At 38.1% G+C, this 24381-nt stretch overlaps 1 protein-coding gene across 1 annotated transcript in view; it reads right to left on the minus strand.

Moving 5' to 3' along the window:
- The window catches only part of LOC122803148, a 601848-nt gene that overhangs the window by 45279 nt on the left and 532188 nt on the right, over positions 1-24381 (minus strand). The window contains exons 5-6 of the mRNA XM_044072768.1: positions 13012-13119; positions 11900-11955 (exon numbers count right to left, since the gene is read on the minus strand). Coding sequence (XP_043928703.1) covers positions 11900-11955; positions 13012-13119 — 164 coding nt within the window. The remainder of the gene's footprint in view (positions 1-11899; positions 11956-13011; positions 13120-24381) is intronic.

Here is a 24381-nt window from a genome sequence, read left to right on the forward strand (position 1 = left end):
CCAAAGTTGAAAATTGGTTCTCCGACCTGAAACTCATTCTCAACCCAACTAAAACCAAGTTACTTTTATTCTTCCCCTTGTCTACCACTTCCTTAACCCTAACATCGGAACCCTCTAAACCTAGCTCCTTTTTTGTGGAATCCTCTAATGGAACCATCATAGAGAGCCCGTCTCCCACACCAAGCTATTAGGTGTCACTATTGACCACAAGCTCAAATTCGATCTCCACACTTCCCAAACCATTAAATCTGTTAACAAGAAACTAGGTTCAATGTACAGAATCAGGAACTTTCTTACTCCTCATGCAAAATTAACCATTGCCTGTACGCATCTTCTTTCCACGTTACTATATGCCTCCCCGGTATTTTCCTTCCTGAATAAACGTGAGCTCAACAACCTTTCTACCACCTACCACCACATAGCCAAATTCATAACAGGAACACCGTATCGTACCCACCATTGCCATAACCTCAAGAAACTCGGCTGGTTAGAACTGCCCAATCTTCTTAAATTTAATCAACTCATGGAAGCCTTCAAAATAATTCATCAACCTGACAAAACCCCCTCTCTATCCAATATCCTGACCCCATACACCAACCTCAGTTCCCTTCGGTCATCAAATAGTATTCAAGTATTAACCATCAAATCTAACAACAAAGGTGGCGACGCTCTTTATGCTAACTCTATTGGAAAGCTATGGAATTCCCTTCCCAATAACCTTAGACTCATGACTTCACTCACGCCATTCAAAAACAATCTTAGAGAATATTTCAAGTCCCACTGGTTATGCCCATGTCCAACCCCAGATTAATACCCATAGCTTTCACATCATCCTACTCTTTACTCTCTCACAAACTATTATCAACCAATTTACTTCCTCCTTATCTACCTATGTTTTCTGACCTATTCAACCTATGATTTGTCTCTACAAGCATGTATATAATGTTTATATTACTGTTTTGTTATTCTTTACAATGTAAGATTTCTATCAAATTGTAGTGCTTAACTGTTCTTATGATTGGGAGCTTTTCTCCCCGGGCCTCTACTGAAAAAGGATATGTATCCAGCTAGACTAGCCCGGTCAACAAATGTAAAATAAAATAAATAAAATAGTTCAATGTTTCAGACAACAAAACTTGAAAGGATGATCATCAAAATCAGAAATTATTTGAATGGCAGAACAAACATGGACCCAGGAAATATTATGAAGATATAATGGTTAAGGTGTTTTCCTTAGTCACAAGGTACAAGCTTTGATTCTCCCTTTTGAAAGGGAAATTGCCTACGCTTAAAATGGCCTACTAAGGCAGCTAGCTTAGTACTTACCTATGAACCTATGGCTATTAAGACAAATTATTAAAACACACTGTATAGACAGGATGTAGAGGTTGATAGCAACAAACAGAAAATGGTAATATATTTCAGAAATTTACATCTTCCTCAACAGAAGTATAAATATGGCTATTAACATCAAAAATAAAGTAAAATAAAATTAAGGAAGCAATGAGATACCAGAATGCAAGGAAAACCTGAGGTAGTGATGGAATTCCAACAGACATATGGAAGGAGGAGGAGCAGGAAATGATGAACGTCTGACTAATACTATTTAGCAATACTATTCAAGGTGTAGATGTGCTCTTACCTTAGAAAGAGGCAGTAATTATTAAGCCAAAGAGGGGGAAGATCCTTTTGATCATGAAGACCCATTTCAATTGTGAATTGGACTACAAAGTTCTTTTAATAATTTTGGCAAAAACAATGGGATAAATACTGCCAATAGCATTAGGTTTGGATCTCTAGGTTTGTAGAAGGAAAACAAACTTTTATGATTCAAAAGGATGCATTAGTCAATAATAATATATTCATAGGTTTGGATGCTGGAAAAGCTTTTGATAGAGCTTTTGCTAGTGTTAGCTGGGCATTTATCAAGAGATCTTTTCAGGTATTTGGGTTTCCACAAACATGGACAAAATTAATATGCAATATTTACAGTGGAGCTCAGGCTAGGATAAAATGTAGTGATGAGCTGTCTAAAACATTTTGCCTAATATGAGGGGGTTCCACATTTACCAATACTCTCTGCCCTATATTCAGAGCTATTAGAGAGGAACATAGGACCTGGTACATGACATAAAATTATATTTGATAAATGGAAATATTTTAATAGTGTTGCAGGATAAAAAGTAAATTAAGAAAAAGCAAATTCTATAGTGATGCTGCAACACATGACTTGGTGCAAAGCATCCTCTTTTTTGGGGTCGTCATGATAAGAAGAGACACTTGGAAAATTGGCTGAAACAGAAGGTTAAACAAGCAAATAACTAAAGAACTTTGGGAAGAAATTGCACAAAAGATTATAAGTAAGATAAGATTATAGAACCTGTTATTTACTGACAGTGACAATAAGGTATAAGTTAAGATGTTTTTGGTCCAGCTGTTTTTTTAAGCAGGTCTGGTTTGTTCTACCAGCTGAGACATAAGACATGAAAATAATATGAAAAGGGAAATTAATGTTTCTTTGGGATAACAAAAGAAAAAGAAAGCAATGGGAAAAACTAACAATGACAAAAGAACAAGAGTTGTTTGGGGCTTACAGATTTGGAGGCATGCTCTAAGGTTGCACACGTCAGATTAATTCATTTGATTCAGTGTGCGTGTGTGAGTGTGTGTGTATACATTATATAAAAAAATATATGTATATATATATATATATATATATATGTGCATAGTAAGTCTTTATGTTAAAGTGAGACCCTGAAAAACTGGAACACTAGTAGGTTATACTACGTAAAGTAATACAAAGGAGCCACACTAAATTGCAATGAGAATTCTGACAAGAAAAATACAAAAAAGTGAGATTTTGGAAGCACACAATAAAAGGGATTATTCAGTTCAGACCAACTTGCACATGCAGGTCTAATGCTAGAGTTCAAAGAAGATATGCAGAGAGTGAATAGTAATTTTGTTAAACCACAAACAGTAGATTTTATAATACAGGCCAGAACAGGAATGACAAACTAGGAAAGAGTAGTAAGTACAGCATAAAAAGCAATATTAGATTTGAGAAAACAACGCAGTATAAAGGTAAAAAATAGCATATAGAGAACATACTACATATGATCAGTGGAGGGAAAAGGGCCTTAATCCTGAATATGCATCTAAAGCAAGACAATTCAGAATTTTCACATGGAAGTTTTTTTCCAGAAATATGTCGGGTACTCCAGCAAGACTTAAAAAGAGACAAATGTAGGAGATGCAATGGTCCAGAAAGAGGTTCTTAGGAGCACGTACTTTGGGAATATATGGAGTTTCTTCAGTACCAAATTATTTGAATAATAAGTCTTATGCTTGGAAGAGAATTTAACCTCAATACAGAAGTTTTTGCTGATTTAGTTAAAATAACATGTACTACAGATATGAAAGCATTGCTATCTTTAAAGTTGGCAGTGGCTATTAAAGCAACAACTAGAAAATGGAAAACTAAAGGCAAACTACCAGTAAGACAGGTGAAAAAGATCATTGCAGAGATTACAATATGGAACTGAGAATTATTAGAGAACACAAACAAAACTCTATAGCTGAAAGAGGCTGTATGGAATTCTGTAAAGGAAAGTGAGATTATACAGGACACGGATGCGGAACAAAGTACTTAAGATATCTATCTATTTAATAAAGTACATTACAATACAAGTTAAGACGTCAGTGTTCCCACTGTTAACATTTGTAATATAGGGAATATCAGATTATGTTACAAATAGTTAATTTAACTGCTTTTTGTTTAAGGGGCAATGTTAAATCAAATTTGAGATTAAATCAAGACAAAATATTTGTTGTGATATTTTGATTTACATTTAACAATAGTATGTTACTAAAAGTAAAATCTAAGCACTGATTGTCTGGCACAAGTATAGTTTGCTAAAACTGTACAAACATACCACTATAAAATAGTTTTATCAGCAATCGGTACCAAAATAACAACTGCATCTTGCATGGGGGATTGCAAAATATGCAAAAATAAAAATGTGGAATTCATAAAGTATTTACATTTTGTTTAAAAATTATGAAAACTGCGACAATCAACAGTTGCAGAGAGAGCTGTAGTACAGAAAGAAATGTTCCAAAAACAATATCAAATGTCCATTATAACAGTCCTGTTAATTCTCTAAAATAATTATGGCTAATGAGGAAGTAAGACAGATATATGAACTGTTTGAGAGCTAAAAATAATTCTGAGAAACAAAATCTTTTCATTTATTAAAATATCTTTAAGAAATAAATGAGGTGGAATTTGAAATAAACAGCTACTGACATGCTTAGTATAGTGTTAATATTAATTTTGCATCATCAATATGACACAAGTGCTGCTTAAAAAAGCAATACCTAAAGAAAAAGAGATGCCAGATACAACTACAAAGTATTTTTATCTATAATGTAGCTAGGGTGGGACGAGACGGTCAAAAGCCCCAAGCACAAAGTATAAGGTGCAAAACTGACCATCCCAATCGCTCTTTAGTGCATTTAAACCTGAGCACTGTCACATTCTGTGTGGTCCATTCTGTAGCAACTGACTGAGTGCTATAGCGATCCATGCAGGCACGTTATAAACTGATGTAGCTGTTTGCTACATTTGTAGCAGCAGTTTGCTGTAGTTGAAAAGCAAGAACAAAAATCTGAGTGCTGTAACACTCCATGCAGGATATAAACTGTAGCAACTGCTTATAAGAAGAAATTTTTTTTTTTTTTTGGTTTTTTAACTCAAACCTGGGCAGGACAGCACTCCGTGCAGGCAGAGTATAAACTGTTTCATCTGTTGGCTACAATTGTAGCAAGCAGTTTGATACAGTTTAAAAGAAGAAATAATTTTTTTTATTCACTTAAATGTGAGGAATAAGGGTCGGAGGCATGGCACAGAAGTGGGACCTGACTGGCTGTGGCAGCAGGGAGTGGTGGGAGGGGTTGTGCATCTGGTGACTGATGTGCCAGTAGAAGGAATGGATGTCTTTTTTTTTTTTTTGGCTTCTTCACTTAAACAGCTGGGGGTGCGGTATGGATCAGGTGCTCTCTGCAGGAAGCAAGCTCTTTTCTCTCTTTTTTTTTTGCGGGGCGGGTAACTACTCTGTGGGACTGGCGCAGGGCAGTAGTTGAGCCAGATATGTTTCTGATACTTATAATGCTCTTTCTCTATTTCTCTGATGACGAATGTTGCCACTCACCCTCTGGAAAATGTATTCGTGATAACAGACTTGGAGGTTGGAAGGGTATGTGTGTGTGTGTGTGTGTATGTATGTATGTATGTATGTATGTATGTATATATATATATATATATATATATATATATATATATATATATATATATATATATATATATATTAGATGTTCTAATCACTTCTTTCAAATTTTTACTGGAAGGGTCAAGAAATTTAAAAGCAGATCCCACCGAGTCTTCAATGTACACTGTGAGATTCTCACAGGAAAGCTAATGTTTAACAAATGTAGGTTTTGTAAAACCAAATTGGAAACAATCACACACCTCATTGCTGGTTGTGACATTACTAATGGCAGAAGGACTGTACACTGAAAGGCATAATAATGTGGCAAGACTGTTACACTGGGGATTGTACAAACATTATGGTGCTGATGTGGCTGAAAAACACTGGAAACATAAGCCACAAAGCATCATAGAAAATGATGGTCTACATCACATGGGATCAACCATTACCAACAGTTCTAAAAATAGATGCTAGAAAACCGGATACAGTGGTCCATGAAAACAAGACAAAAGTAGCATTGATCATTGAAAGTGCCACACCCAGTGACTACAGTGTCTTGTGTACAGAGAGACACAAAGTCATATATCAGGATTTGCAAGCAGAAGCGAGAGCAATGTGGAAGAAAGATACACAGACAGTTCCAACAGTAGTAGGAGCAATAGGTCTTATATAAAAGAATCTAAACATTGTAAGAAACTTATCTGTGTGGGAGATTTTCAGTCTACATATTTCTAGTTAATCACTGTATATTAATCAGATAAGACAACAGTAGTAGAAGTAGCGAACATAAACTCATCAAGTCAAAAAGTAATAATAGAAAATATATAATTCTGCAGCATTACTAAGTATTTGAATGTAATCCAAGCAAGGCAGGCAGTCTGTTTCCAGTCAAAAATCCTTTAAGTACACAGACAAGTGATCCAAATAAAACAAAAATAGAGTAACAATTTCCTCACAAGCTTTCTAAATATATATATATTTTTTATCAGGCATGGGAGTGGTTCATTGTGCTGTAAAACAGTGTTATTTGTACACATGTTAAATTCACATCCCTTCCCCCATCAGTGTGACATTCGAGCTGGTCCTGCCCTACCTGGTAGCTGTCATAATAATATATAGCCCTAATGTACTTTAATGGTACATCTTATTTAACCAAATTATTAAGTAGATTATTAAGTCTGTGATTTTATACAAAGCAATGTACTACATGGCTGGGAATATATCAACCTTAGTTCATTTTGCGATAAAATATAAATATAGACACATACATTTTGCATGTAAAAATCAGTTTCTATTTTCATAACCTATTGTTAACAAAGATCGCTTTCGTCCTTCTAGACTTCTTCAGGTCTGTGTACAAGAACCCTAAACACCTATATAATTGTATAATTAGTTAGTATTGTTATTACCATCATTTTGAATAAAGTGGAAAAAAGAGAACCAGAAAAAAATAAAAATAAAAAAAATATGTGTATGATGATGGAAACAAAATATACACTTAAATTTCAAATGATTTAAAATGGTATTTAAAACCAATTTGTAGAAAAAAATAAAATACAATTTAGTCATGTAAACAATGTGGCAATTTTCTAAGTTCCAGTACACTTTTAATTGAACATTAGTAGTTTAGTCCAGGCTTCCTAAAAGACTTCAGGTTTAATTGCCACATGAGTTCATGTTTCTCCCGAATATTCGGGATGTCTTCAAGATCACCCATGTCTGTGATCCAGGATCTGGAACTTAAAACCTGCGTGTCTTTTAAGAAGAGAAAGGTGTTTGGCTAGTGCATTATTTTTACATCCAGAGCAGATTTCTGACAGATGACATGAAATCCTTCGCTTGAGTTTATTTACAGTCTTGCCTACATAGAATGCATCACATTAATTGCACTGCGCCCTGTAAATTACTTTTTTAGTGTTGCAGTCACCCCCTGCACTGGTTTTAATGATCTTCTTTAAATAAGGGCAATAAAAACTATCACCTTGCTGTATAAATATACAAACTGTACAATTAGTTTCACATCTTTTAGTGCTTTTCTCACATGGTCTAGGTTTAAATTCAACAAAACTTCTAATATTCCTGGCCTTCCTATAAACAAATGATGGGACTTCACCTAAGATGTTAATCAGAAAAGGGTTTCCTGTGACAATGTCCCAGTTTTCTTCAAGAATATTTTTGATACTGTGATAATCCAAAGTGTATGTCAGGATGCAGCTATTTTTGCATTTGTTATTCTCTGGGATTACTTAACATTTTTCTACTGGGGAGGTTGAGTGAAGGTGCTTCAGTCCTTTTCAGTTCTATAATGGGTTCCAGGATGTTTTTTAACATCTGACTTTCATAGCCTCTCACTAGAAAATCATTCTCTAAATTGTTCAGGTTTCTCAAAAATGGTTCCATCTCTGTGGTAATTCGAGCTAATATATAGCCTTGGGACTTTGCTGCATTATACTTGGTTTTTGTAGGATGTAGACTTTTACTGTGGAATAATAAGTTAACCCTCGTTGGTTTTCTGAATAGATCAGTGGTGATTCTGTTATTGTTGGTGTCCTTGGAAATCTGCATATCTAAGAAAGTGGTTGAAGTACAGCTATGGGAAGAGGTAAACTTCAGGAAGGGGGTTGCTTGAATGAGGTAAGTGATAAAATCTCCAAGCTGCAAGGTGTCTCCTTCCCACACAAAGACATCGTCAATAACACGTAAATAGCATGTGATATGCTGCATGTAGTCTGTTTTTAACACAAAGCCCTCCTCCCATTTGCCCAGGGCTATATTAGCTATGCTGGGAGCCATGGCAGCCCCCATTGCTATACCAGTTTTTTGTTTGTAGTGTTTGTCATTGAAAGTAAAGAAATTTAAGTCCAGTACAAGATTAATGAGCTTGGTTAACTTTTGCAGTTGTGCCTGTGTACCCTGATTATGTTTCTTAAAAGACTCCATAGCTGCTGTTATACAGTAATTGTGACGGAGCACTGTGTACAAGGATTCCACATCAGTAGCTAATAAAATACTGTCAGCTTCCACTGTAATGTTTTTTATTTTCCTCAGAAAATCCATTTAATCTCTTATGTATGACTTATTCTTTTCTGCTAGAGGTTTCGGCAAGTAATCAAGGTAAATGGCTGTGGCTTCAGTAAGGGAACCTCCACTTGCTACCACCGGTCTATAAGGTGTGTCTTCTCTGTTTTTGTGTGGCTTTGGTTTTCCAGAAAAGTAAGGTAAACGTGGGCATGGGCTCCATAAATAATTATAAAGATTTTCAGTGATAGGTTTTTATTCCCATAATGTGGTGACATTAGTGTTCCATAAATCATATGCTCTTGTCATCCATGGCAAATAACTCATAAAATCTGTTATCCTCCAGCATGTTCTCTATCTTTTGGTTGTAGCTAGTGGTGTCAGTCACAAGTATACCTCCTCCTTTGTCTGCCTTCATTACACGCCTGGATTTATCATTGCCTAGCTCAAGCAACGCTTTTCTTTCTCCCTGTGTTAAGTTATAAAGTTTTTTTCTTTGGAGGTTTTTTAAGCAGTTTCCTGATATCCATCTCACATTTCACTTCAAAAGCAGCTAGTGTTTGATGTAGTGGTGGACAATAGCTGCTAGGCCTTTTTATAGTTTCATCAATAGGTTTATTTTCAGTGTCATTACTTTTGCCATGAAACTGTACCCTTAAGTTGAGCTTCCTCACAAACATTTTAAGGTCTATCAGTACTTGAGCAACCTCACTCCTGCAGCTTGGTACAAAAGTAAGTCCTTTGGACAATGCACTTTTTTCCTCTTCAGTCAGTGCTTTAACAGAGTGGTTCCAGATAAGTGGAGCACCTGTTATTGTGGTACCTGTTGTTGTTGTTGTTATTGTACCTGTTATTGTGGCTATTTCCTCTGTCTGAGCCTGGGACCTGGGTTGTAGTCAGGGTTCCAGTCGGGATTGCCCAGGTATTGTATTTCCCTCACCCCTGTCCACTGTTTGGTTCTCCTGTCTCCCTGGGAGTTTGTGGAAGGAGTATGAGACCTCTGGAATGGGGGAAGGGATGTGAATTTAACATGTGTACCAATAACACTTTGTTTTACAGCACAATAAACCACTCCCATGCCTGATAAAAAGTATATATATATTTAGAAAGCTTCTGAGGAAATTATTACTCTATTTTTGTTTTATTTGGATCGCTTGTCTGTGTACTTAATAAATGATTTTTGACTGGAAACAGACTGCCTGCCTTGCTTGGATTAATTTCGAATACTTAGTAATGCTGCAGAATTATATATTTTCTATTATTACTTTTTGACTTGATGAGTTTATGTTCGCTACTTCTACTACTATTGTCTGATTTGATTAATATACAGTGATTAACTAGAAATATATGGATTGAAAATCTTCCACACAGAGACGTTTCTTACACTGTTTTGTTTTAAGACCCACTACACTTTAGTGGGTTGTTTTGAGACTTCGGGGATACCACGGAGATTACTTGTTTTATATAAAAGAATCTACAATCATATTTAGATGTGTTACCAATACATGTAACCCCATACGAATTGCAGGAGTCATTACTGGGCACATTGCAGGTGCTGCGAAGAGCACTTCTGGCTGACATCAAAGATTGAAACAATACTAATTTCATGAACTTTAATTGTGTTTTGACTTGGGAATGGGGTCCATTCCCATCATGGTACTAAAAAACCCAGAAGACTTCCCAAAATTAAAAAAGGAAACTAACATTGAGAATGATGTAGACTGTGAAACATAAATCCCACTGCCTGAAGAAAAAGTATCTGGAAAAGTTTGGTACTGGATGATGACAACAGTGGCTCCAGAAAGTACTCAGTGAATGAGATTGATTGAGAAGAAATCAACTTTGACTTTGACAGTAATTATCTCAGTCTCTCTATCTCTGAAATTGAATATTAGTTAAGTTAGTTGGATACTTAATTAAATGTGTTTTCAAGAGGTAATACTGACCGCAGTAAGAGATGGAATCTGGTGTTGAGTGAGAGTGATCCAACTGTAGAAACAGATCATTGTAAACTGGGGAAAGTAAAAATACTGCATGAAATATTTGCATTATCTAGGATTCTCTGATACCTAGAAACTGAGGGAGCAGGTGGACAGAGGTGATGATTTTAAGTATTCTTCACCCAGGAATAACAGATAGTCAAGAATAGATGGCATGCATATTGTTATTTAGTATGCCTATAAAGTAAGGAGTACAAAGACTGTCCCAGTACTGATATCAGATCATGCCTATGGGGATGACTTTAATACATGTTGGAGGGATGCAGATTTTAATGAAAGACACTGGTGGTTCCCAGTGTTTTTATAGGAAACCTTAAATTAAGGGACTAGGTGAAAGAGCATTTGGTAAGGATTTTGGAGCAGTGGAAGAATGCAATAGTAAAGGACTGGAAAGACTGTAACAGTAAGATTAAGAAAGAGGTAACAAATCTGTAAGGCAGAGTCAAACAAAGGAATGGCAAACTGTTAAGGTCATTGAACAGGATACTGCAAACCCATGTGGTAACGAACTCCTGGAAAAACGTAGTGATATCAGTCATAAAAAAGAAGGCACATGCCCCACAGTTCCTTCCTCCTACAGGGCAATATTTATACTGAACCATGACTACTTTGCCCCTCCGGTTAGCTAAAACTATGCTAAGTATACATTTGGGTCAAGGTGAGCTTCACAGAGAAAGGAGAACATCTGATAATATTATTACAGCACTAAGGATCAGTCAAGGCATGCAGCTTTCAGCAAATCAGTTTGCAGTATTCAGTCTAGACGTGGAGAAAGTTATTCACAGTCCTGTGGGCATTTCGGTTTCCAATGAGGCTGCGGAAATTGCAAGACATTACATATACTGATTCATTAACTACAGTGAAAATACTAGCATGGCTTTCAAGGAAGTTCACACTGTTGAGAGGGACAAGAAAAGGATAGCCCCTATGCCTGACTTTCTTTGCCCTCTACCTGGAACTGTTGACAGGGGAGATGAGAAGTTTACCAATACAGGGTTAGTGTTGAGGAAGAACATAATCTAAAAATTATTTTTTTTTTTGCTGATGATATTTGACCAACAATGAGAAACTGGAGGCTAAGCTCTCTCAACTCAGTAGGTTTGGCAACATCCTTCCTACTCTATCAGAAATGTGGGAGGCTCTGCTCCAAGGCTCCAGTTCTCCCTTCTCTGCAAGAAATAAAGGAGTATCTGCAACCCACTCCAAGTACTTAATTTTTTAACAAACTCCCTTTCCACTGCAGCATGAGGATAAAAAGGAGAACAAGAGAGAAGCCAGGGAAACTAGCACTATTCTGAGGTACCTGTGTGTGTGTGTGTGTGTGGGCGTAGGCATGCTAAACATTCTTTCTAATGCCATCTCTGTCTCTCTCTCTCTCTCTCTCTCTCTCCTTTTCCTCTTTGTATGCTTCATGTGTGGCTTTCTTGTGCTTTAAAACATCACTTAAACTGATTTCTACAGGTATGGAACAATTTTTTTTATTTAACATTGAATCCTGTATGCTGTGTTCTCTATATTCTTCCAAGGTTCCAGTTCTCCCCCCCTACATAAAACATAGGAGCTGGTCCAAGTTCGAAGTCATGTTTCCCACCACTCTAAGAAGTATTTTACCTTTCTGGTAAACTGTGAAACCCCCTTTCCAATATGGCACAGGAACAGAAAGAAGACTGAGAAAGAAGAAAACAGAAGAATTGCTGTGCTGTCATACTTGACTGGGGAGTACATAAAACTCTAGACAGAGGTTGTATGAAATACGCTGCACTAAGAAAAGCTGTGCTGTAATGATAATTTATATTATTGCATTTAGTCAAGAATAAGTAAGATGAATATTTCACTTAATTTACAAGGAGTGAGTGAGTCTCTCTAAACAGTTCTGCCCATATCAATGAACAATATTTGTTACTGATCCAAATATTGTAAAAGAAAGAATAAATGTGTACAAAATTTTCCTGGTAGTTACTTATTAAAAGCACATATACCCAAAATCTAACAATGTTCTAGCCTTTTAGGTGGTATTGAGGGATAAACCCCACTACACCCCAGGTGACCTGGGTCCTGTTAATGGCAAGGAGGGATGAACATACCCAACCTGGGGGGGGGGGGGTGGCTTTTGTTGACAATGCTGTCTAAGGGGAGGTGTATTCTAAAGAGTGGAGTTGCCCTCAGATGTGTGTCAATGAGAGCAGGGAAGGAGGATAGGAAAATGGCTAGGTCAAAAAAAAAGCTAGATGGGCAACAGACCCCCTACGAAGACCATAGTTTCAGCTTAAAATCTGGGCATTCGACCAGGGGTGAAATGAAGTGCTGGTATACCTAGCAAAAAACATTATGCACTGGGTCAGAATAATAGTAAGGGGGGGGGGTCTAACAACATTCTAATTCATTACTGTCGCACAAAGGACGTTCAATAGAAAGCTATTACACAAATGCAAGAAAGGAAATAAACTTTACATCAGAGCTTTTCATTAGTGCAGCACCTTACTCAGAAACTGCATTCATTGTGAGCCAATGTCTTACCAATAATCTATGGTAATAATCTAGTAATAAGGGAACAAATCTTCACCTTGTCTTCATCTTCTTATCGTAGTCTCTGCTCAATCACAGTGTACAAAATGTAATACTTTAAAATACAAGATACATTCTCAAAAATCAAAATACATTATTGAATCGCTGTTTCACTTATAATGGAAACATAATTCAGTTTACAGCCATATATTACTTACTCTCAAATCTGTGTATACTTTTAAGGAAAACGATTATAAAAGAAGCAAAATTAGCAGCTCCAGTAGCAGCAAATAAAAGCAATACCAACCATAAACGATCTCTTAAGTCTAAAAGAAAAAGAAAATGCAGGTTTAGACTGATTACAATTTGTCAGCTAAAACAATTACATAACAGTGTTGAGTCTTTGATACTTTTATTTTCCAGTCAACATACTGCAGACAACAGCTTTCACTTTTGCACTAAGTAACAATAAATAATGTGCTCATGATGACCACACAGCTCCTTCCTTGTACCCTACAGTTCTTTCCAGGTAAAAAAAGGTAAAAACAACTGTCAAGGTGATTAGCAACATTTACTGATATATCCAGGTAGTGAGACAAGTTCCAATACAACAGAAAGAGATGATCTGTCACCATTAGGATGTTTCAGTGCAGGTCAATTGTAAATTAAAATTAAAAATGTCAACCAGTAAATTGGCCTACATGTTTTGAAAAAGTAAAATTAGGTAATCATTGCTAACTTTACTTATTTATTTTTTTCTCCTTTAGTTCTTCCTCCATGATATGCCTAAAGTATTTTAATCACTAGATAGAAACAGAAATTAAAATATTTCATTGGTATCCTCCCTTCCACATAGAGACACACACGCACACACACATACACGTTACTATTGTTGTTGTTTATCTTTCGGCTTTTCCCAGTTAGGGATCGCCACAGCGGAACTTCGGTCCGCTAATGATTAGCAGTAGGTTTTTACGGTGCCGAGTTGCCAGCTCGATGCCCAACCTTCAACGAAGGCACTCCCGTTCATGCATTATTCTTGTTAATGTAGGATTTCTAGAGAATCCTTCAATGTCAAATTATTGTAATATAAAGTTAAACTAATGAAAACATCCAAATGAAGCAGTTTAAATAATCGAAATGTGAGGCCTCAGCCTCCATGTCCCCTGCACTATATTTATACTCCATTAGATTATACAACACAGTATAACCATTTTTAAACTAAACAGTGACCACTGCACTAGTATATTCAGAGTCTGGGGTGTGGGTGCAGAATTCCAGACACTGGGGATTGCAGGAGCAAAGTACATATCTCCACATCTGACATTTGTAATCTTTTATTTCACAGTAATTTGACATTATATTGTATTATTCACATTTTCTACGTTTTGAGAAGTCAATATTTTAATATTTTTAATTTGTTTTTACTGTGGTATTCATTTTATTGGCACTCCTCCTTTAATTAGGTATCCAGTGGGACCCAATGTTGTTCCCATTACTGCACCACAGATTTTAAATGAACATCATACTCAGAAATTAAAAAGTTTAACTTTAGAACATATTCTGTTTCCTGTAATATTAATTTAAAGAAAAGAAATGCCAATGCATTACAGCACTTAAACCTTAACTGTGCTTACACAGAGTACACAGAACACACATGCATACATGTTTTTGAACAGTTATTGTGAAGGTAAGTGGGATAGGAGTGGGAGGTGTGCATGTTTATATGAGCATGCATGTATGAGTGTGTGTGTGTGAGTGTTTTTGGGTTAGGGTTAGAATAAGGGCTAGGTAAGGGGAATGTTTTAGTGTTGTACATGTTTAGTGTTACAAGTACCTGCCAGAGTTTTGTGTAGTAGCACAGTTAGAGAAAGGATTTTCCTTAAGGTAATGTGTAGGATTAAGGTTAGGGGCAGGGTTACAGTTAGGGAAAGCAAACGTGAGTGAGGTAGTGGAGGAGTGTTGATTAGCATACTGTCGATATGCCGGCTTTGATCTGGGCTGCTTTGAAGCTTCTGTACACTGGCAGAACACTCTAGAATTATGTATGTATGTGTGTGTGGCACACACACACACACACACACACACACACACACACACACACACACACACACACACACACACACACACACACACACACACACACACACACACACACACACATACAGATATACAGATATATAAATATAAAAAGAGTTTTCACTGTGTGATATCTTAAACCCCCTGTAATGGAAGTACATGGGATATATGCAAATGCCCAAAATGTTTCGGCTATATGGCTTCTGAATGCCAATGACTTTTTAAGTTTTTTATTCAGGCCAGTAAAACTGACCCCCACTAGCTATGTCCAAGCATGATGTCCGAAAGGAGTAATTTCTTTATATCCCATGGGCCTTCATTACAGGGGGTTTAAGGTATCACACAGTGAGATATCTAGCTTGGCTGTGTTTTTCTTGTAGTCTGTACCACATTTTAATTATTTGACATTTGTTAACCAACCCAGCCACTGGGGATGCACAAGCCAGTGCATTTCTTTGTGCCAGTCCCAAGCCCAGATAAATGGGAAGGGTTGCATCAGGAAGGGCATCCGGCGTAAAATTTTGACAAATCATACATGCAGACAACAGTACAGAAATACATACCAGATCGGTCGAGGCCCAGGTTAACAACCGCCACCAGTACTGTTAGCCAACAAGGATGCTGGTGGAAATTGGGCTACTGTTGGCTGAAGGAGGAGAAGAGGGGGAAGGCATGCCCGAAGGCAGGTAAAGGCTAGGACTGTGATAGTGAGGGTCGGAACTTTGAATGTTGGCAGTATGACTGGTATAGGGAGAGAGCTAGCTGATATGATGGACCGAAGGAAGGTTGGTATATTGTGTGTGCAAGAGACCGGATGGAAGGGGAGCAAGGCTAGGTGTATCGGAGGCGGTTTCAAATTGTTTTATCGTGGTGTGGATGGGAGGAGAAATGGTGTTGGATGAAATGGTGATGACTGTACCCAAGGGTGAGACTGGTGATTGGAGCAGATTTCAATGGGCATGTTGGTGAAGGGAACAGAGGAGATGAGGAATTGATGGGAAGGTATGGTGTTAAGCAAAGGAATGCAGAAGGTCAGATGGTAGTGGATTTTGCGAAAAGGATGGACATGGCTGTGATGAATATGTATTTTAACAAGAGGGGCATGGGGTGACATACAAGAGTGGAGAAAGATGCACACAGGTGGATTATATCTTATGTAGAAGGGCCAGTCTGAAGGAGATTGGAGACTGTAAAGTGGTGGCAGGGGAAAGTGTAGTTAGGCAGCAATAGGATGGTGGTTTGTAGGATGACATTGGTGATCAAGAAGAGAAGGATGAGTGTGAGGGCAGCACCAAGGACCAAATGGTGGAAATTGAAAAAGGGTAATTGTGAGGTGATGTTCAAAGAAGAGTTAAGACAGGCACAGAGTGGCAGTGAAGAGTTACCGAATAGCTGGGTAACTACAGCAGAGCTAGTAAGAGAGATGGCTAGAAAGGTGCTTGGTGTGACATCTGGAAGGCGGAAGGAGGACAAGGAAACCTGGTGGTGGAATGAAGAAGTACTGGAGAGTATACGGAGAAAGAGGTTGGCGAAGAAGAAGTGGGATTGTCAAAGAGATGAAGAAAGTAGACAAGAGTATAAGGAGATGAGGTGCATGGCAAAGAGAGAGGTGGCGAAGGCTAAGGATAAGGCATATGAAGAGTTGTATAAAAGGTTGGACACTAAGAAGGGAGAAAAGGACCTGTACCGACTGACTAGACAGAGGGACAGAGCTAGTAAAGATGTGCAGCAGGTAAGGGTGATAAAGGATAATGAGGGCAACGTACTCACAAGTGAGGAGAGTGTGTTGAGCAGATGGAAAGAGTACTTTGAGTGGTTGATGAATGAAGAGAATGAGAGGGAGAGAAGGTTGGATGATGTGCGGATAGTGAATCATGAAGTACAGTGGATTAGCAAGGAGGAAGTAAGGATAGCTATGAAGAGGATGAAGAACAGAAAGGCTGTTGGTCCAGATGACATACCTGTGGAAGCATGGAGGTGTTTATGTGAAATGGCAGTGGAGTTTTTAACCAGATTGTTTAATGAAATCTTGGAAAGTGACAGGATGCCTGAGGAATGGAGAAAGTGTTTTGGTACCGATTTTTAAGAATAAGGGTGAAGTGCAGAGCTGAAGTAACTGCAGAGGGATTAAACTGATCAGTCACAGCATGAAGTTATGGGAAAGAGTAGTGAAAGCCTATGTTAAGAAGGGAGGTGATGATTAGTGATCAGCAGTATGGTTTCATGCCAGGAAAGAGCACTACAGATGCGATGTTTGCTCTGAGAGTGTTGATGGAGAAGCACAGAGAAGGTCAGAAGGAGTTGCGTTGTGTCTTTGTGCATTTAGAGAAATCATATGACAGGGTGCCTAGAGAGGAGTTGTAGTAGTGTATGAGGAAGTCAGGAGTGTCAGAGAAGTATGTAAGTGTGGTACAGGATATGTACGAGGGTAGTGTGACAGCGGTGAGGTCTGCGGTGGGAGTGACAGATGCGTTTAAGGTGGAGGTGGGATTACATCAAGGATCAGCTCTGAGCCCTTTCTTATTTGCAGTGGTGATGGACAGGTTGACAGACAAGATCAGACAGGAGTCCCCGTGGACTATAATGTTTGCAGATGACATTGTGATCTGTAATGAGAGTAGGGAACAGGTGGAGGAGGCCCTAGAGAGGTGGAGATATGCTCTAGAGAGAAGAGGAATGAAGGTCAGCAAGACTAAGACAGAATATATGTGTGTGAATGAGAGGGAGGATAGAGGAATTGTGAGAATGCAAGGAGTAGAGGTGGCGAAGGTGGATGAGTTTAAGTACTTGGGATCAACAGTTCAGGGTAATAGTGAGTGTGGAAGAGATGTGATGAAGAGAGTACAGGCAGGATGGAGTGGGTGGAGAAGAGTGTCATGAGTGATTTGTGACAGACAAGTACCAGTAAGGGTGAAAGGGAAGGTCTACAAGAGGGTAGTGAGACCAGCTATGTTATATGGGTTGGAGACAGTGGCATTGACAAAAAGGCAGGAGTCAAGAGCTTGACGTGGCACAGTTGAAGATGTTAAGATTTGCACTGGGTGTGACAAGGATGGTCAGGATTAGGAATAAGTATATTAGAGGGTCAGCCCAAGTTGGAAGGTTTGGAGACAAAGCCAGAGAAGCAAGATTACGTTGGTTTGGACATATGCTGAGGAGGGATGCAGAGTATATTGGGAAAACGATGCCAAGGATGAAGCTGCCAGGGAACAGGAAAAGAGGAAGGCCTAAGATAAGGTTTATGGATGTGGTGAGAGAGGACATGCACGTGGTTGGTGTGACAGAGCAAGATGCAGAGGACAGGAAGAAATGGAAACAGTTGATCTGCTGTGGCGACCCCTAATGGGAGCAGCTGAAAGAAGAAGTAGATTTGACATTTGCTAACCGGGTTAGTCCATCTGAGCCAATGGCCCATTTTCAGTTGAGACCCGAGAAGAAATCAATACAAATATAAAAAGATAAGATAGTAGGCAATATACAAAACCCAAGAAAAATGCAGCAATACAACATGAGCAAAAAGTACATATGCAGTAATCAGGTAAAACGAATAATTCTAATAAAAATAAAACAAAATGAAGTAAATGCAACTAGTACATTTAAGTATTTACAATAATGACATATCTTTCCCAAGTAGCATAATGTAGTACTGTCTAGTGAGCATATTAGTCATTGAATTATTAGATGAAGACGGGTAGTAAAAAGAAAAAGAAAGGAAAATGCAGATTATGGAGGATTTAGGCAAGGACAGGCTTTTGAATTCAGAAGTAGTGCTTGACTTCAGTTTTAAAGCAGCTGGACCTAGTGATGCTATGAATGTGATGTGGTAGCCTATTCCATTCAAGGGACACTAGAGAAGTTTGCCATCTATAGGTCACCCCATAGATTTTCTATTGGATTTAGGTCTACGCTCTGGCTGGGCCATTCCAAAACTTTAATTTACTTCTGGTGAAGCCACTCTTTTGTTGATTTGGATGTATGCTTGGGGTCATTGTCATGTTGAAAGGTGAAATTCCTCTTCATCTTTTTAGCAGACATCTGAAGGTTTTGGGCCAAAACTGAGTGGTATTTGGAAATGTTCATAATTCCCTCCACCTTGACTAAAGCACCAGTTCCAGCTGAAGAAAAGCAACCTCAAAGCATGATACTGGAAATTGTAGACTTTATCGCATGAATATCTATGGTTAACTAAGTTTTATTTGCTATATATATATATCTCTTGTTTTTCCATATTTGCTTATACAGTATTTTTTCATATTGTTTTTCATCTATTTCTTCATATTATTTATGTTGTTTTTCTCATATTTGATTCTTCAAAATTATTAATCATATTGTTTAATTTTGGTACTTACTATGGAGCTTTTTACTCTGGGCCTCCGCTGAAAATGGACCAGTGAGACTATCCCGGTAAACCAATGTAAAATAAAAAAATAAAAATAAAATAAAATACTGCCACCACCATGCTTCACCGTGGGGATGGTGTTCTCTTGGTGATGTGAAGTGTTGTTTTTGCGCCAAACATACCTTTTGGAATTGCAGCCAAAAAGTTCAACCTTGGTCTCATCAGATCATAACACATTTTCCCACATGCTTTTGGGAGACCTGATGTATTGTTTTGCAAATTTTAGCCAGGCCTGGATGTTTTTGTGTGTAAGAAAAGGCTTCCATCTTGCAACCCTACCCCATAGTCCAGACATATGGAGAATATGGGAGATTGTCACATGTACACAACCAGTACTTGCAAGAAATTCCTGCACTTCCTTCAATGTTGCTGTAGGTCTCTTGGCAGCCTCCCTGATCAGTTTTCGTCTTGTCTTTTCATCAATTTTGGAGAGATGTCCAGTTCTTTGCAACGTCACTGTTGTCCCATATTTTCTCCATGTTTTGATGACTGTCTTCACTGTGTTCCATGGTTTTACCAATGCGGTGGACATTTTTTTGTACCCTTCTCCTGACTGATACCTTTCAACAATGAGATCCCTTTGATGCTTTGTAAGCTCTCTGCGAACCATGGCTTTTGCTGTAGCAGGCAACTGAGTAAATGTCAGGCTTTATGCTTCGTTACGTCCAGTGTTGTCTGTGGATGGTGTCATGTATGGATTTAGGTATGATTTAAGGTAAGTGAGTGTAAGGGTTTTTGGTGGAAGTTTGAATGTATGTGAGTGTGCTTGTAAGTTATACATGTGGGTTAGGGTGGGCAGGTGAAAGTATGAGTGTGTAAATGCTGGATGTGCTGGTGTTTGTATATGTGTGATGTGTGTGTGTGTGTGTGTGTGTCTGTCTGTCTGTCTGCAAGGACTGTGGAATGTCTGGGTGTGAGTTTGCTGTCTTTTCCTGTTTGTGTGATCTCAGAGTTAGTATATATAAGTAGTGACTGTGTAGGGGGCGCAGTCCCCACATGGGGGGTGCAGGCGGGCTTCCCCCCCTGCTTATATGTAGTGTAGGTGTACTGATTTGTGTTCTTGTGTTTGTGTATGTAGTGTGGGTGGACAGGGTAGTGTATGTGTTGTGTGGTGTGTATATGTTCACGATTTTGTATTTTGCGGTTTTGGGGTTTCGGGATTTTGAACGTTCGCTCTTATGGTTTCAAGATACTGAAATTCGAGATTTCAGTATTTTGAGATTATAAAGGGGAACTATACATATATATATATATATATATATATATATATATATATATATAGGTTTACTATCATAAAAACAAAATGCATTTGAAAGAAATGTGCAAAAATCGAATTGAAACATTGAAAATACGTGTTTACGACATTCAAAATGTCGAAATGTGAAATTAAATGTCGAATTCAATGTTATTTTCCCACATTTGACATTAACATGAGTAATATAATTGAATTTAACATTCTGTGCAAAAATCCAGTGATGCAAATGACTTTTAAGTAAATTATGCAGAAATACACTCAAAAAAACACCTCCTGTAACTGTAAACATGCAAAAAAATAGCTCCTGAAATACTTATGTATGAAATAGTATAATCATTTTTCCCATACCTGTGTATTTCGATTTTTTTTCACTCCAAATACGTGTGTACAACCTCTGTACATACTTCTGGAAATGTATAGTAATCCACTGGAGGTACTGACATTAATCTATGGAATGAACAGTGATGTGCTACTAGCTGAACAAAACCTTCAGGGGTAAACTCATCATGACGACCTAACAGTTTCCTAAACATGTCTTCCTTATCAAGCAGCCTACTTCTTTTTGGTGATGGAGGTATACAGTACATAAGTCTGTTCCTACCATCCTCAATATGATCTTATTCCAATATAATTGCATGTAGCACATTTGTAATAAGTTTTTTTCCCCTAGTAAACTACGTAGACAGTGATGCCATCCTTCTACCGCATTCTGTGTACGTGGGTAACCTTTGTCAGAAGTGTCCCAATGGTTCCAGAACTTAAAATCAAATAATGGAGCTTGTCTTTCAAACGTACTACCTCATATGCCATACCTTTTGGACTTTCCTAATATATAATTGCTAGAAAAAAACTCGCATAACTCCTTAGCATTGTCAGGCATAGCGACTTCTATTGTACGAAAGGTTGCTATAATATTCTCAGGATTAACAAAGGCTAATGCTGGTATTTGTTTGCAAAGCAAAGAGAACCTAGTGTCATTTCCAAACATGAAGATAAACCACAGCGCTGGATCTGTCTCCATACAATCTGGCATAGATGGAACAAGCAGCCTTTTGGTGTACTATCTGGCAAACTTTTTCTAATACTATTTATGGCAGCTGTCTCAGTCAGTAAGTACCATCTCTGGTTTCAACATCAATTCAAAACATTCACACAGTGACAATAGTGTTCTCCAAAAATAATCGTAACATTCCTTGGTTTTGGATGGCCAAATGCCATGGACAGCCGGTATAACCTTACTATGACCACAAACAGTAAAGCAACAATGTACTGTATAACCTTTTTTGCACTTTCTGCGTGGGCCACTACTGCAAATGAGCATTACTAAAAATGACTTTCAGTGATCAGTGAAGTTGATCTTCTCCCTAATGTTGTACGAACGTGAAGTACATATATATAAGGTAGGAGATCTCCCCACTACAAATGGGTGCATGAAGCTTGCCCCCTGCAGAAAAAACATGTTAATTTATCACTGAAACTGGTTTTCATGAGCGAGAGTTTGCAGGAATGGCACTCATTGAAATTGCTATTTGCATGATGACAAGAATTCGAACTTCACACAGCTATACTATTCTTATCATTAGGATTTCTTCTGCTAAATGCCACATCCAAACATTTAAGAAGGGTAGAAAGTACTATGCATAAACAGCAGCAAGAAAAGGGATGCTGAAACCATGAGAACTTGCTGTGCAAAACAAACACAACCTGTCCTAGCTCTGCATTGGGAATTTAAGCTTAAATATTTTGTAGATCTGTGAAAAGAGTGTCACCTTCAATGTTATCCACAGGTGAAATATTTCTAAAGAAGGATCCTACTTATGTGGTTGGTTCCTTACAAGATTGAAATCTGACTGCCTCTTTCAATATTTTTGTTCCCTCTGTCACATTAAAAGGCAGTACAATTGTTCAGCCCTTTAAAAAGTGCTTGGTGAACCGACCTTCCTTAATTTCCATCAATTAACAAAAAGCTGATCAGTCTGATGCCTCTTAATCCTTTGAGCATATTATCCAAGTTGCTATCCACAGTATGCAAGAACCATCACCATTATTTCGCAAAGCAGTTGTCATTGTGATGGTCCTGGTTGTAGCAAACTGAACACAGTAGATCCCATTTCTCTGCTCCAGCAACAGGATCCAGTACATCCTGAGGGATCTGCAGGAATTCACAAGCAAGCTGAAAAACAACTCTCTCCAAAATGCCTTGGGTCTGCCCCAGGGCCATCTGTTAATGGAGGCATCATTACAAGGTGACTAGACTACCTCACCTGACTTCTCTCAGCATAGAACAGCAATGGTTATCCTTGCCTTATCACAGAGATCAAGCTCAGCTCCCCAGCACAGGAACTGCATTTCTGATGCCCATATCAGAAATGTCATCCTTTCGGTCACTATAGAAAACTTATGATAACAAGAATAATGCTACACACAGACAGTCAGATAAGTGTTTTCATTTCTTAATCTGATTTTAAATTCATGTTAACAGTCTGTATCTGCATTAGCACGGTATTTATGTCTGTATTAGTTGCACTGCATTTTTGCTGTTTAAGTTGTATAATTGTTGTTAAGTCCTGCTTCCATTCTTGTGTAATGAGTACACGTCACTCAGGTCAGGACTTGTCTTTGCATTGGGGCAGTTCCAGGCCAGTCAGCTCACAGCTAATGGTCTAATGGTTTTCCCTTCCACTTACACTGGATGTAAGGACAGAAGTACAACTGGGTATCTAACAACTTAATTCCCTCCCTCTGCTCATGTATTGGCTGTTGACAATAAGCACTTAAGTATAATTTTGCAAAGTCTCTCCCCTTAAACTATTCAATGGGTTAAAAGACCTTTGATAAAACTGCTTATTACTGAGTGTACTGGTACTGCTTGCACTGATGTACTATAATTAGTTTACTGGCTCTTGCAGGTGGAAGAATAAGGTTTCCAGGCTAGTTGTTTTGTATTGAAATTTAAATACTTAGTAGCAACTCCACCTAAACATCATTCTATAAGCATACTCCAAACAGTTATAGTTATTCCTGCTAGTACCATGGAAAAGCACTTTGCCACAACTTTTCTAGCCAGCCTGATTGAGATGGTATATTGGGCCAGTGTAAGAATTGCCTGATGCTGTCTGATGATCATCTATTACTCAAACAGCATAACATATTGTAAACTCAGACACCAAAGTTGTCATCAATACACCACAAATCACACCTCTATAAGGCCATCACAATACACATAATCCATCCTATGTACAGGTTCTAAAGATTAACTTGCCTAAATCTCAAAGACCTCTAAAACACACCACAGGCACACTCAACATATCCGGCCTACGTCTTCACATACCACAAGGAGTCCCAAAGTCACAGATGATGAGCCCATAAGGCAGGCATCAACCCAATCAAACATTCTTGTTATAAGTGACCTCCATTGAAAGACCTACAGATGTGCCTCTAACCAGGCTGAGTGAGGAAAGAGGGACAGTTAGTTGCTTGTCTGGTGCCTGGATCAGTCAGATCACACATACACTCAAGTTCTTGAACAACAAGCACCAGTATGACTCTGTCAGAATTCATGATAGCGTCAATAACTTGAGGTGTACTTCCCTGGATTATATGAAGACAGACATGATGGAGCTCTCAGACTGTGTATCAAAGGCAGTATGAGCCTAGCACTGAGCAGCATTCTACCTTCTCCAAGGATGATGTAGCAATATGAATAAAAAAAATTGGCTTAATTTTTGGTGCCATTCAAAAGAGGTCCAATATTTGTAAGTCTGGGAGAATACAATTGTCAGACCACACTGCTTTGCCAGGGATAGCCTATATCTGTCCTCTCTAGAGTTTTAATTATTGGTAAAGAAATTGTAC

Source organism: Protopterus annectens, chromosome 5.part1 (genome assembly GCF_019279795.1).
Source record: "Protopterus annectens isolate FY-2018-M chromosome 5.part1, PAN1.0, whole genome shotgun sequence".
NCBI lineage: Eukaryota > Metazoa > Chordata > Ceratodontiformes > Protopteridae > Protopterus > Protopterus annectens.